Consider the following 15,736-nt stretch of genomic DNA (forward strand, 5'->3'; position numbering starts at 1 on the left):
AATCCTGTGGTAGACATTAACCTGAGCTATCCAACAGCAAAGAGAAACCAAGTGTGGGTCGAGGGAGAGCATCCTGTATGCACCCAGGGCTCTGGCTCCTTGTCTCTACGACAGGATTGCATCGTTATCCTCCCATGGTTTAGCAATGTGACCAAATCTCTTCACTTTGCCTAGGCTGGCATGGCTCAGTTTCCTATCCCTTGCAACAAAGAGAGTGTTGACTAATATGGGAACATTGAGTAACAGTGATAAGTGGTGAGCTCTGCAGCCGTATTACCAAAAACATAAATTTCTACATGGGCCTTCTTCTTAGGCACTGGCAATTACTCTCTGAGGACCTACCTAGATCATTCCTGCCTATTCTGAAAATGCACTCTCTGAGGGCTTCCTGTTCTGGCCAAGAAGGGCTCTGTATGAAAAATATTAAAGTTGCGTTCATTTCATGCATTTTGAGGGTGTCCACTGAAGGTTAGCTGTTGCAATGATGCCAAGAACAAAGACAAGGACAAGATAAATAAGTCGGCTGCTGCATTCACATGGCTCACTCTTTCAACCTGTCTACAGTCCACACATGAGACATGATGCCTTCACACCTACACACATACCTACTAATGTCCTCAGGTGCTAATAATTGCTCTCTTCCTACTAGCATCCCAAAATCCATAGCTGTGCTTCCTGTCTGACAAGAGTTCTAGAATCCCTTCTTACCTGGCAGTTCTCATCATCCTTTAACACCCTTTCTTGTACCTAATGCAGGCCTGGCACACAGGAGGTGGGTGCTTGTCCCTTGTTGGTGTCCAACATCCAAATACTTCCCCAGACACAGTGGTAGACGACAGAAGCCACTGCCCACTGCAGGTGCTGCAGAGGCCTGATAATGGTTTGTCCAACTTCCTATCCCAACCAAGCTGTTAACTTGTACAACCTAGCCCTGACAGCTCAAATGCCCAATCACAGGCTTTCAATGTAGGTGCTGGTAAGGCAGGGGCAGGCCAGAACAGAATCTGTTTCATGACATTTCTAGAGCCAGCATCACGGCAGAGCCCACAGCTGCAGTCGGGCCTGCTGTAGCCACCACGATTCTTTAGCAGCGGACAACATCTCCCGACCGAGTCCTGGGTTGGCTCTGGGCTGTGGTCCTGGCTGCTGATTGGCATCCCATACCCCTGTCTCTTTTCTGCATTTGGGTTTCCAGACTTCTGGGGAAGTTTATGAGTTCCTATTGTTATTTATGTAAACTCCCCTTCTCAAACAAGCCAGTTGATTTCTGCTCTTTGGAACTAACAGGCCTGATATATTACCATCCACAAAGTCTTTAAGTGCACCTGCAAATGGATCTGTTTTTTATAATTTACACTTCACAGCAACTTGCTGGGATGAGTAGACACAAACTACTCATCTCCCTGTGTTGAAAATATTGGTGTTGGCTCAAAGAAGTCAAGACTTACACAGCCAACAAGAAGCAGAGTCTGGACGCCAATTCCAGAACCATAAGCTCTTTGCACTATATTGAACAGAGTGCAAAGAGCAGTAGAAGTGTTTTTAAGAATACAAACCCCACAGAAGCTAAGTGAAAATACAATCTATTTGAAATAAGAACAGGATAACTCAGAAAGGAACATTCTTAAGCTAAAAGGAGCTCTTGGAAAGTAAAACTGAGAACACTGTGTTTTAGAAGATAAAATTGAGAAAAAGACATCCTTCAGAAAGTTGAGCAAAAAGACAATTTTGGATCAGAAAATAGGAAAACTAAAAAAAAACTGTTTTTAGAAGGTCACATCCACTTAAGAGATGATTCAGAAATAGAGGGTAAGAAGAAAGTGAGCATACAATTACCAGAGAAATAATATGAGAAAGTTTCTTACAACTAGGCAGTACAGGGGGTTGGGGTTGTAGCGTAGTAAGTCGGGCTGCAGCTTGGGATGCTGGCATCCCATATCCACTCTGCTTCTAGTCCAGCTTTTGACTAATGCACGTGGGGAAGCAGCAAGAAAATGGCCCAAGTGCTTGCATCCCTGCCACCCACAGAGTTCCAAATCCCTGGCTTTAGGAAACTGAGAAAACAATGAGGCAATGCTTTCAAAATCTGCAGGAAAATTATTTTTGAGAATTCTATATGAAAGCATTGGTTTCACATTGCTGCTGTAGCAAAGTACCATGCGGCTTAAAAGAAATCAGAAATCAGAAATGCAAAATGGGCCAGGGAATCGGCTATCCTGATTCTAGCAGTTTCTAGCACCTTTCCAATTTCTGGAGTCTGAACACATTCCTTGACTCACACATGCTTTCTTTGTCCTCAAAGCATTTCCAACCTCTTCTCCTCTCTCTTCCTCAGAACCTCCAACTTCCTTCTTATAGTAAGGGCTTTTGTGACTGCATTGGACCCAGCCAGACAATCCAGGTGATCTACTCATCCCAACACTGTTAGTTTAATCACATCTGCAAAGCACCTATTGTGAAGGCTCCTGTAGCCAGTCATGTGGTGGAGGAAAGCAATTATTTCCTCAATATATATAAGCAGAGAGGGAACCCTACATGATTCTCCACCAGTTTCTAGGCTCTCCAAAGCGCAGAGGGCTGTGTCAGAAAGTTCCCAAATACAGCAGATACTCTGTCCTTCCTCCATTTGCACCTAAAAGGAACTTGCTTCCCAACCTCACTAAAACCTTCAAAACAAAGTCAGAGAGGCAGTGAGGTCGCATCAGTCCCATCAACTGTGGCACCTGGATGGTAGCTCCTCATCTGTGAGATGGGGTCACATGTCCCTACCTCACAGGGTGGCTGTGAGGATTACATGGGCAAGCACAGGAGTGTGTGACACAGATGCCAATAGGACCTGACCCATAGGAAGTACTCTGCAAACAGGAGTTAACACCAGAAATAAAAGAATCCTGTCTCCAGCACCATATTTGTTATAGAAGGAAAGTCAGGTTGGAAATTCCAAAGTAAGAATCAGAAGAAAAGAGAAGAAGGAATTTTCCTCTCTGGACCAGGCAGTTTGGGAAGAAACTATACCATCACAGGCAGACATGCGCACTCACATGTACTTCCAGCTTCTCATTGCTACTGCCCACTACTTAACCTAATTATCTAGAGGCCAAACATCTGCTGTCACTCGAGGGCACACAGCAGCTGCAGACCTGTCCCACAGCTGGCCAGCCCCCTCACAAAACTGCTAACCAGATATGTGCAGTATGGCCCTTGCTCTCCAGTGATTCAAAACAGAAAGAAAACACCTGGAAGCAAACACACTGAGCTAAGTCAACCTCCACTCATTCTTCAAACAGGCTGTGATCAATGTGAAAGCATGCAATTGAAAAACAGTGGAATCAGTAATGTGTATGCCTACACCAACTGACTTTTACAGCAGTGCCTACACTTTAGTTTTTACATTCTTCCTTGGAATGCAGCCCCACACTTGGTGACGGCTTCTACTACATTCAAAACAAGGATTTCTACAATGTGCTTAACCTCTGTTCCCCGGTGCCTGGGTATGTGATTTTGTGTTTGCATTTCCCCATCTGTGAAGTGGAGTATCAGCCACCTGCACTGCGCTATGGCAAAAATAAAATCAGACAACTGTCTGTTGAGCATGTGGCGGGAACGGCTTCCCTCCAACCCAAGTGTCTCCTCGCCTCGTCAACACAGGAACTCGCAATACTCTGCAAGTCTTGTTCTTTCAATTCCAAAGAAAGATTTCCCTCCTAAGCTAAAAAAAGAAAAGCACCTCCACAATGCGCCCAAAAGTCCATTTCCTGAGCCAGAATGGAGAGTGAAGACTCTTTATGAAGAATGATGAGGGCAATGATTTTTTAAGCTTGTAAAACTGCAGTGTCCTATGGACTGGCTCCCCTCATTCGCCTATGCCAGCCGTGTTTGCCAGGTTCCTGATTCTTCCACATACATCCCACCCCGCTTTGGTGGATGTGCTGATGGTAAACACTCAGCAAATGGCTTTCTAGCTAAATTGAGCAGAACCAGGGGAAGAATTTCCACCAGATGTATCAAGCATCTCGGAAGTGTCAGGTGCCATGGAAGACCCTCCTTTCTCACGTTTAATTATCATATAGTCCTAAGAGGTAAGCCTCACTGCCCCCTTCTGTAGATGACAAGAGAGAAATTCAGAGCCCCCTGATTCCTAAAGTCACAGTCAGGAAGGAGCAAAGCGAGGTAGCAGCAGGGTTCCTGCCTCCAGGTCAGCACACAAGCAATCATGACTTGGCTGTAGCCAGGGGTCTCTCATACCTACAGCACCTAACGATTCTCCTTCCCCACAAACCCAGCCCCTGTGCACACCTTGGAGCCCCTAGTGTTCAGCGCGTCCATGGATAATTCCCAAATGGACCACATCCTTTTTCTCCACTGCAGTTGATGAGCAAAAGACAATACCGTTTTTTCCAGTGCATTAGTCAGGCTCAGAGCAGAAAAATCCCCATGACTTAAATCATTTTCCATCCGTTGGAACGAGGACAAACGCAGAGAAGACTCGCAGTCATACATAAACATTGCTTTAAAGTGATGCCAGTCTCTCTTTCAATTTTGCTTACCCCTAACTAAAACCAAAACCAAAGATCTGACTGCTCCCTTTCTTATATCTTAAATAGACACAAATAAACTCTAAGTGCAGCAACCAACCAATCAGACTGAGCCCTCCAATCAACACACTTGCTCCTTGCACCTACACCTGATGCAATTCTGATCCTGGGCATGCTGACCTGAAATAGTTGCTGGCCGCTGCGAGCACCACGCGGTGGCAGGAGAATTCCTGGATGTCCACGCACAGGGTGACATCCGTCAGAGCGTTTTCTACTCGGAGGGTCTCCAAGCCGTTCTGAAGAATCAAGGAGAGTCCCGCATCGTCAAATTTCACCTTATCACCATTTAGGATTTCCACCAAGTCTCCCCTCTTCTGGGAGGACTCGTCCTCTGAAGATGCCTGGGGTCCTTCCAAGCTCTTCTCCAACACGTCGTCCATGTTCCAGGAGCCTTGTTGTGCTGCCATCCACGCCCAGACTGAAGGAGTGCCCTGACTTCGGGCAGGTCACACTGCAGAAGCTGGGCGGATTTCCTGTACAGGGCCCTCCACTTATCACCAGCTGTCACACACACATAACAGGAAGTCTCTTACTTTCTCATCCGGTTGCTACAAACGCCAGCAAGCTTCTATTCTTCTATCTGTGAATGCTCCCAGGTCAGACACGACTTAGCAGCGGAGTGTGGGAGGGGGCCGTGGGAGGGAAAAGCTGGTTCGCGGAGTCTCCCGGGCCAGCCCCGGTGTGGTTATTTCGGTCCGTCTCCCACCCCATATCCGAGAGCAGGAAGCCTCCAGTTCTGGTTGTGACATTTGGATTTCTGCAGCTAAAGCACACGTGTGTTGCCTGTGCTGAGACAGACGGGCAGAGAGACTGCCACTGTCCTCCACTCACTCCACCCTGGAGTCTGAGAGCCCAGGGTAAACCCCCATCCTATGCCCTGGAAACCTCAGAGACCTGGAAGAAGCTCCTGGCTCCTGGCTTCAGATCAGCTCAGCTCCTGCCATTGCTGCCATTTGCGAAGTGAACCAGCAGATGGAGGATCTTTCTGTCTCTCCTCTGTAAATCTTCCAAGTAAAAACAAATAAATCTTTAAAAATAAAATGCTTTTTATTCTTAATACAACCGTGGGAGAAATCAGAAATGGCTTCTTAAAACTCTATCCCCAGGATGTTTTCTATTGGACACTAGTCACAGCAGGTCAATATCCAACTGCTCCGCAGATCTCAAGTTGGCCTGAGCTTACATGGTACTTACTGACCGTGCATGATGAATGAACATATACATAAACCTATGCATGGTCCTTGCTAGATCATGACCTCTGCTGGCCTCAGCTAATCAGCAATAACTCTCATTTATCAAAACCCTACTATGTCCAGGGAGTTCATGTATTTTGATCTTTATGACAACCAAATTGGGTAAATAGGAATTTTCTCATTGTACTGTTAAGAAAACTGAAGTTCTGCTCAAATGAGTGGCAAGACCCAATTATGTCTGACTACATAGCCCCTTGGTTCCCCCACTATCAGGTACTTGGTTGTAATACCATGATGACCCTGATTAGTTGTCTGCCACAGGAAAAGTGCAGGGATTGCCTCCCTCGGCTGGACCAGTGCCCAATGTCTCACTGGGTGGCATCCACTGAATTCCAGCTGCACTCACTGACCTCCTACCAGTGGGGAGGACAGCAGTCCTGTGAATAGAGGCCCAGTGCTTCACTTCATTCTGGCCAGTGGTAGCTGGAGCCTTCTGTAGGCCTTCTAATCCCCTTCAGCTCTTCTCATCTTCCATGGATCCATATTCCTAAACTTAGGGTCATAAACATTTCCCCCAGGGTTTAATACTATGGTGTAATATGTAAAGCAAGAAAGAAAATCAGTAAAGAAAAGAAAAAAAAGAGGAAGGAAGGAAGGAAAGAATAAAGGAAAGAAATCAAGGTTTCCCAGTGAGCAAGAATGCAGCAGTTATTCACTGAAGGGTATCTACGACGCTTTATACTTGTAAGGGTTACACTATTTCTTTTAACATTGCATCTATGTCAACCTTTGAAGTCTTCTGAATTGGCAAGGAAGATTTTTGCTTTTTCGAGCTGAGCCAAATTTTTCCTTCTCAGCCATCAGAAGATTGGTCTTCTTGAATTTAAATGGAGACCTGGCATGGTAGCTAAGATCAGTTTTCAAAAGTCACAAGCTGAGCCATGTTTAAGAGAACCCTGGAGAACCCAGTGGAGGAAACTGCTCCCATCACCAGGCTTGAGTGTCAAGGTGCAGCCTTGATACATTCAGCTGAATGAAGGACAACAAGGCAAGACCCAATGGAAGAGTAAGGTGAGAATGAGGTGAGGTCTCAGACTTCTGCATTCATCAGAGCTGGGTTCCCGGACTCCCTTAGCCTCACTGTCGGCCTGGTGCTTGGGTCAAGACAGCCTCACTAAAAGATGTAGGGCCAACCCGGATAACACACCATACCCCTGCTGCATCTCCTATAACCTTGCCTCCTATGATGTAGATAACAAACTCTACCATGACCACATACCTCTATTCTGCTCGTTTTAATAGTTTACATCTGTATTCAGAGTTCTGTGTTGTTCCTAGTCTTCCTAGTGATTGTATCTTTTCGATTAATATTAAAGGTCCCTTTTTATTCTGTTAATTCTTCTAAGATTTATTTATTTTATATTTACTTTACAGACAGAGTGACAGAGAGAGCAGAAAGAAAACACAAACAGATCTTCCATCTCCTGGTTCACTTTGCAAATGCCTGTACTAGTCAGGGCTAGGCCAGGCCAAATCCAGGAGCCTAGAACTTCATCCATGTCTCTCATGAGGATGCCATGGCCTAAATACTTGGCTCGTCTTTCACTGCTTTCCTATGTGCACTAATAAGTAGCAGGAACAAAAATGCTGAGACTAGAACCATCACTCTGATATGGGCTTAATCCAATGCACCATGACATTGGACCCATGTTAAACACTCTTCTGATCTGTCAGAAATTCCAACTCGAGCTTTCTTTTTATTTTTCCTGATTTTTGTCTTTTTCGCATTCTAGGAAAGAAACATTTTTTATGCTTCTGATAGTTGCAATGATGTTTAGACAAATCTTAACTTTTTCTCATATGATTATTACCATGTAATTATTATATGATATTTGGTTATGATTATTTGTGTGAGATATAATTATGATAGCACAAGGTCTATGGATAGCTCTGATTTTCACCTGCGGTCTCCCTAGCTTGTATTTCTGGAGAACACCACCATGGCTTTCAATGTCACCTGTAGGCTGACGACTCTCATTCTGGTTCGCCAACTCTGATCTTTCCCTCAATCTTAAGCTCATATGTCCAACTGCCTACTTAACATCTACACTTGAGGGCCTAACGCTTGAGAAGACCTAAGACTAACACATTACAATCCCAAATCTTAAAGGAACACACTGAAAACTTTACCAGCCTGGGTTTCAGCTGGGACCCACAGAGGGCATCTGCGTTGATCAGTACAGTTCTCAATCTTAATGGTATATCCAAGGACAGGATGTGCTTTATGATAACCAAGCTATGCATTTCTTTGTATCACTTTTCACATTGTGATATTATTAGACAATAACAGAGTAACAACAGAAGCCAGTGTTATGGCATACCAGGAAAAGTAATGATATTTAGAAAAATCTTAAAATTAATGCTCATATAATTATTATAGTACTAAGTCTATGGATGCCAATACCGTGGCAGCCCATATGGCTGGAGTCCTGACTGTTCCACTTCTGATTTGCTCCCAGCTAATGTGCCTGGGGACATGGCAGAGGATGGCCCAAGTGCTTGGGCCCTTGCGCCCACATGAGAAACCAGGGAAGACCCTCTAGCTCCTGGCTCCTGGATCCCGGTTCTTGGTTCCTGACTCCTGACTTCTGGCTTTAGATCAGCCTAGCTCTAGCCATTACAACCCTTTGGGAAGTAAACCAGTAGATGGAAGATCTCTCTTTATCTCTATCTCTCCCTCTATCTTTTACTCTAGCTTAAGGCTTCCCAGCCATAACACTGCTAACATTCTGGACTGGCAAATTCTTGCTTGTGAGGCTTGTGTGTGTGTGTGTGTACTTAAAGACTTACTTATTTTATTGGAAAGGCAGATTTAAAGAGAGAAAGAGAGACTGAGAGAAAGATCTTCTGTCTGCTGGTTCACACCCCAAGTAGTCACAACATAGGGAGATGTACCAATCCAAAGCCAGGAGCCAGGATTATTTTCTGGGTCTCCCACATGACTGTAGGGTCCCAAGGCTTTGGGTCATCCTCGACTGCTTTCCAGGCCACAAGAAAGAAGATGGATGGGAAATGGAGCAGCTAGGAAATGACCCGGCAACCGTATGGGATCTCAGCACTGGCCAGGTGAGGATTTAGCCACTGGGCCATCATGCGTGACCCTGTCCTGTGTGTTTTAAGATGATTAGCAGCCCCTTGGCCACTACCCAACAGATATTAGTGCTCTCCCCCTCGCAGGGATTGGGACAGAGCCAATCAGTTGACTACCAGAGACTACCAGTTGCCCCTTGCATGAAAAATGACTTCAGATGAAATCGGTCTAGATATGTACTTATCAAAAATGCGCAGTAGGGCCCGGCACGGTGGCGCAAGTGGTTAAAGGTCCTCGCCTTGCACGCCCGGGATCCCATATGGGCGCGGGTTCTAATCCCGGCAGCCCCGCTTCCTTTCCAGCTCCCTGCCTGTGGCCTGGGAAAGCAGTCGAGGACGGCCCAAGGCTTTGGGAACCCTGCACCCGCGTGGGAGACCCGGAGGAGGCTCCTGGCTTCGGATCAGCATAGTATCGGCCCGTTGCGCTCACTTGGGGAGTGAATCATCGGATGGAAGATCTTCCTCTCTGTCTCTCCTCTCTGTATATCCGCCTTTCCAATGAAAAAATAATAAAAATAAATCTTTAAAAAAAAATGCTCAGTAACACTTTCAAGCATAAACATCAAAAGGTAAAACAAACAAAGAATATGGGGAGAAGTACAATGAGAGCCAAATGTGTGAGAAGGGAAGGGGTTGTGGAAAGGGGGCACCACTACAAGAAAGATGGGGCCAGGGAAGGGTTGGGACATCATGCTGGGACAGAGATGCTGACACATTTCTGGCTTGCATCAGAATTATCACCCAAGGCTCTCCAATTCAATGGGTTAAAATAGAGTGGTCTGAGAATTTGTATTCCTAACAAGCTCATAGGCGAAGCTGCTGACATTGGTGCCAAGCCCATTCTTTGAGAAATGCTTCTCCAGGAGACACTACGAATACTTAACAAGTGGGAAGAGAAGGAAGTCAGGGGGTGCCCCAGTGACCAGCAGGAAAGTGTTTCCCAAAAGCCTCTTGCAACCTAGAATAAAACAATCTCAAACACTCAAAGTCACCAAGGCCAGCCTAGAGCTGTCTCAAACAACCGATCACAAAACACACCCAAAGTCACACTGCTGGTAATTAGCCAAAGCAAGATTCCAGCTCAGATGTAGCAAAATCAGACCTTGTACCTGTCCTGCTTAGGAATGTGAGCATCCATCCTGGACCATCCACCCATGTCTCATAGAGTAGCTTTGCCCCTATTCAGTGCCTCGTCCAGTTCCCTCAGCTCAGGGTTCCGAGCTCATAGCTTCCCAGCTCATAGCTGGAGCTTTCCCCGTCTCTCCCAACTCTAATCCTACAGACACAGCTGACATAATATCTCCTTTCCTGCCACACTCAAGGATGCCCAATCCTCCTAGACTCCTGCCCATCAAATACCCAGCCCTATGTCCTTCCAGCCAACCTCATCCATCATAACAATAATAAAAGACAAAGACTTTCCTAAAAAACAATGAGCTTGAGGCCTGTCCCTCAGAGGCAGGAAGCTGGGAAGAAGAACAGCAGGCTGACCCAGGAGAGGAGCTTAGAGGCCAAACACTAATGGCAGAACCGAGTCCAGATTTAATTCCTCATCATTTAATCCAGTAGAGGTATTTTGAAAAGCTCCATGTCAAGGCTTCATTTTCTGTTACAAATTCCACAAGCAGCACACTTCCCACGGCAGTACTCTCCCTTTATGTCAACAAAATAAAAGTGTGGTTCTCCGCTGGTTATAGCTGTTGTAACTTCCTGATTAGGGCCACCTAACCTGCTCTCTGAATGCCTGCCTGGAACATGCTCTGCAGACCTGAAGGTAAGGAAGTCCAGGCATTCTGAAGATCCCTACCAGCTGTTTCTGAGCAGCCTCTCCCAATAGAGGGAGTCAAAATGCAGTCGTGTCTTATTGAGAGCAGCTATGAGACCAGCCGAGCCCTGGATGTAAGCTCTTAGGTGACCCCCACATACACAACACACACACACACACACACACACACACACACACACACACAAGGTCCACAGAAACAACTGATAGCCAAACCCAAGGTTGACCACCAACAAATGGTGTCCTGAATACATCACTCCACATGCCATATTGCATCCCAGCCAAAGAAGTCCTATCTCTCTTATTTTTTTCAATTAACTTTTGCATATGGTTTTCTGATTATAAAATAATAACAAATATGTTTTGTTGAGGGACCGGCATTGTTGGTGGGCACTGGCATCCCATGTAAGAACTGGTTCATGTCTCAATTACTCCATTTTGAATCAGGCTCCCTGCTGATGGCCTGGGAAAAGCAATGGAAGATGGCCCAAGTGCTTGGACCACTGTACCCACACTGAGGACCCAGATGAAGCTCTGGCTGATATGGCCATCTGGAGAGTGAACCAGCAGGTAGAAGAATCTCTCTCTGCCTGCCTTGAACTCTCTCTCTCCTTTTATTCTTCCCTCCCTCCTCTCTTTCTCCAACTTCCAAATAAATCTCTGTTCTTTTGTTTTTTAAAAAAATTTTTTTAATTGAAAGGCTATTTACACTAAGAAGGAGAGACAGGGAGAGAGATATCTTCCATCCCAAATGCTCGCAATGGCTGGAATTGAGCTGATCAGGAACCAGGAGCTTTTTCTGAGGTAGAGCAGAAGTGGAGCAGCTAGGACTTGAAGCAGCACCCATATGGGATGCCAGTACTGCATACAAAGAATCAGCCTGCTACACTACCATGACAAGCTTCCCCTCCCCTCCCCACACACGCTTATACAATCTTTAAAAAAAAAGATTATTTAAAAATTTCTGAAATGAATCAAAGTTAACATATGATGTGGTGGAACACTCCTGTTGGTTTGTGAGAGTCCCTGTGAGTGCACTCCATGACACTGCCTTGGTTGAAACTGCCATGATAGGAGTATTTACACCACAGAAATTAGAAACGCCCCTAAGTAATGGCTTTCTTTTTCAGAAAGCCAGTTGTTAAACAGCTCCCAGCACACCACATTTAATATACTTTCCCCTCAGCTCTGGAGACCTCCTTGAATTTGGGCCTTCAGCTCCAATTAAGATTCTACCTTAGGATTTCAGAGGAATGAAGCCTAACTGCTCCTTTCTTAAAGTAGATTGAGTCTCCATTTCTTCCATCCACATAGGTTTCCCTGGAACAGAAGCAGAACTCCTTGCGGATGCTCCCCTGTATGGCTCCAGGCTAACCATCATATCACCATTCCTCCACAGACCCTCAGTGTGGTTGTCATCTATATGTACTCAGTATGGAAACCACATCTGCAGCCCATGGTGGCACCTGCCAGCATCCACACCTTCCTGAGGGCAAGTCCAACTTTCTCTTGAAGGGACTTTCTCAACACTAATTTTTTGAACCATTAGAGCCCTACATAGCCTCTCACTCATTATCCCATTGGGGCATAATGTCTAATTTGTGTCCTGATCAGGGTTACTCAAGGTCATAGGGATCCTGGTGGAAGCCTTTGGGAACCCATCCTTCATATTTGGAAGAGTGTTAGTCCTGGGAAAAAGTAGGAAGAGCAAGAGGAGGCTTCCTGTCCCACAAAACAGCAGCACCTGCCATGATACCTGCAGGATCAAGGACTAGAGGTCAGTGTAAGGTCAAAGTGATGTCAGTTGCTTAAGATTGAGCAAAAGGGTTTTAAACATCAGATCAGGACCTGAGTTTCTTCACTTGTGAACTGGAGATAGTAACAGCAGCCTCCTCACAGTGTATTGTGCAAAGGAGCAGTAAGTTAACATATGTGAAGCCTTTAGAACAATGTCTGGCACCTCTTAACCTCTACATCAACATTTATTTTTATTCAAACATTTCTGAAGAAGAAAATTGTGTGTTTTTCACTCCAAATCTGGTTTCTGGCTTCAACTCAAAAATTCCTTCAGTACTTTAGCCTCTGTGAGTATCTATCTACAAATTCTCCATTGTCCCCACATGATCCTGGATCATTTTCATACATTTTCATCAACCACCACTTTTCCAGTGAAATCAACATTCTTGTCACTCCATGCCCACACATCAGAAATAGTGTTATAACCAGAGTCATGAAAATTCATAGAAGGATTTCTCCCTCTGGGAAAATCCTCCCTGAAGTAATTCAACTTACAGCGGCAATGATACTCTTACTGTAAAGTATGCTCTTTTTTTCTTTTTTTCCCACAATTTTTAAAATTTATTCTGATGATCTTTATATAGTTGGTTAGGACTCAAAGAGTCGGGGGGGAGGGGTGCTACAGGAAAGTGGGTAAGACCATTATCTCCACATTCTCTTTTTTCCTTCCTGTTTCTGGAAGTATGCTCTTTTTAAGATGAGGGCTCCATGGGCATTATCTCATGTCCTTTGATCCTGATAACTTGATAACATAGATTACTGCTTTCTTTTTATAACTGAAGATGTCAAGGCTCAAAACCATGGTTGGATACTTTAGCCCAGGTCACACAGACTGTATGAGGTACATCAGCACTAGCCTAGAACCTGCTCATGCCCTGTTCTACTGAGAAGTTCCCACCACATCTCCTTCTTCACCCAGAAAACAATTTAGACACAACACGTGACTCTGCCATTTCCTCTAGTGAATTGGACTAGAGCAGGTCTCCCATCCAGATAGCCAAGTGTAAAGATTACTACAAAGACACAGCTGGCATAAAAAGATCAAATAGGAAAATTGGATCCTCCCTCTTGCTCTCTCCCTTTTCTGAAATTTGAAGAAAAGAATGCTGAGAAATTTGTCTTTGGGTAGCAGAAATGAAATGAAAAAGGATGCATCAAGAGATGCCATGAGACAGAGACCCATGGCAAGCTAAGCCATGTGCAAACCAAACTTCTCAAAAGCAAAATCTGTGAAAGCAAGCAGACCTACCTAAGAGATAAAAAGAGGAAACTGAAGCCCACTGGAACAGTTGCTAAGACAGGTCCCCCTAAGCCTGGATGAAAGCTGGTGGGCTCCTGTTGCTGAAGTCCTGGGGCCATCCTCATCCAAGACTCACTCTCCTGCCCAAGGTTGCAGGTCGGGCTCTGCTCTTGGATGTTAACAGGATAAAACTGTAAGTCCCACATTATCTTGAAGCAAGAAGCTTGAGACTAAGCTCTTTATACCTAGCAGGTTTCTACTATAACAGAGGTAGTATTGTGACATTGATTTGTCTGACTCCTACATAATAATCATGACACTATCCAGCCTCCACACATCAGGGATATTACCAGGTGCAGAGATGAGCCTTGGAAAGGACATGATACCATAGTTGCATGCAGTGCTAATCTAATCTGCTAACATTTCAAATTCTAAGGTAGACTTTCCAAATAGTCAAGGGGTAGGTTGGAAAAACAAAAATTTCTAAGGGTGAGGCTTGTCAATGAGAATCATCCCCAATTGTTCACTTGTTGCTTAGGGTCATGGTGGGGTACCATAAAATATTTATTATGCATATTGTGTTCCTATTTTGAAATTATGAGTGTACATAAAAGTAGTTCAAAGACCAGAGGGATGGTATTCTCTTCATTCATCAATTATTATATACGTATATTCCAGATGCTCAGGACACAGTGGTGAGTAAAACATGACACAGTTCTTAGTTTGTCGTCTGAAGGAAGTCAGCATGAAGAAACAGACCTATTGAAATCATCCTAGATGCTGTGAAACAAAACGTACTTGGTGAAGAAGGCTTATCAGGTGCAATTTGACCTGGTCCAGGAAGTTGGCCAAGGCTGATGTCAAGTAATGACTGAGCTATGATGAATTAGTGTGCATTATCTACAGTGAAGAACAAGGAGAAAAACTATTTAGGAAGAGGCGATAGCACATGAGAAGCCTCAGTCATGAGGAAACCATGGTAAGCACCAGGAATTGAAAGAAGGTCACATGATTGGAGTAAAGGAATTTGGGCAGTAAATGATATGGGATGGGGCTAGAAAGGTAGACAGGGCCAGATTGGATAGGTTTCCTATGCCAAGTTAAGGAACTTTGTCTCTCTGCAATGAACCATGAGAAACCACTGAGAGGTCAGGAGAGTAAATGAGAGTGGAATATCCAAGATATGAGGGGACTTTAAAAAGTTCATAGAAAGATGGAATTAGGATAAGCTTATTTTGTTGCAAAGTATTTTTATATGCATATGCACACTATTTTTTTTTAAGATTTATTTCTTTTTATTACATAGAGAAGGAGAGAAAGATCTTCCATCTGCTGGTTTACTCTCTAAGTGGCCATAGTGGCTGGAGCTGAGCTGCTCCAAAGCCAGGAGCCAGGAGCCTCTTCCAGGTCTGCCACGTGGGTGCAGGGTCCCGAGGCTTTGGGTCATCCTCTACTGTTTTTCCACGCCACAAACATAGAGCTGGAAGGGAAGTGGAGCAGCAGCAATACAAACAGGCACCCAAATGGGATCCTGGCACAGGCAAGGCGAGGATATTTAGCCACTAGCTACCGTGGTGGGCCCACATGCATACATTTTATCATGTAGAATTCCATAAATCTTTTGAAGATTCTTCAAATGAATGACTTCTGTTTTCCTCTAGTAAATTTGTGTTTTGTTTTTATCACCCACAAATCTTTTAAGTGGCCTGGTATAAGCAGATTTGCACTACGAAAATATTTTTTTCTTTTTTAAAAAGAAAGCTAGGAACTTCCTGAAGTGGTGATTACAATGCGGGAGCACAAATTCATTTGCATCTATGGCTCATGGGATGGTCCCAATGGATGAAATAGGAAGAGATTTCCAAACCTGGGACAAGCAAGGTCTATTGCCCCTAATCAGCAGGAGAAAGCTACAGAAGATGAGATGAATTTATGTCCTTCAGCTACCCTTAAGAATAGGGGTAAGAAATCTCAGAGT

General features: G+C 44.7%; 1 protein-coding gene across 2 annotated transcripts in view; it reads right to left on the reverse strand.

Moving 5' to 3' along the window:
• The window catches only part of KLHL6 (kelch like family member 6), a 52,913-nt gene extending 47,853 nt beyond the window's left edge, over positions 1–5,060 (reverse strand). For both annotated transcript variants that reach the window (XM_041003082.1, XM_041003081.1), the window contains exon 1: positions 4,716–5,060. In XM_041003082.1, the coding sequence (XP_040859016.1) occupies positions 4,716–5,002 (287 nt within the window). In that variant the 5' untranslated portion in view covers positions 5,003–5,060. The remainder of the gene's footprint in view (positions 1–4,715) is intronic.
• Between the last annotated feature and the right edge of the window lie 10,676 nt (positions 5,061–15,736).

Source organism: Ochotona curzoniae, unplaced genomic scaffold (assembly GCF_017591425.1).
Source record: "Ochotona curzoniae isolate NIBS_2020 unplaced genomic scaffold, NIBS_Ocur_1.0 scaffold_2587, whole genome shotgun sequence".
Lineage (NCBI taxonomy): Eukaryota > Metazoa > Chordata > Mammalia > Lagomorpha > Ochotonidae > Ochotona > Ochotona curzoniae.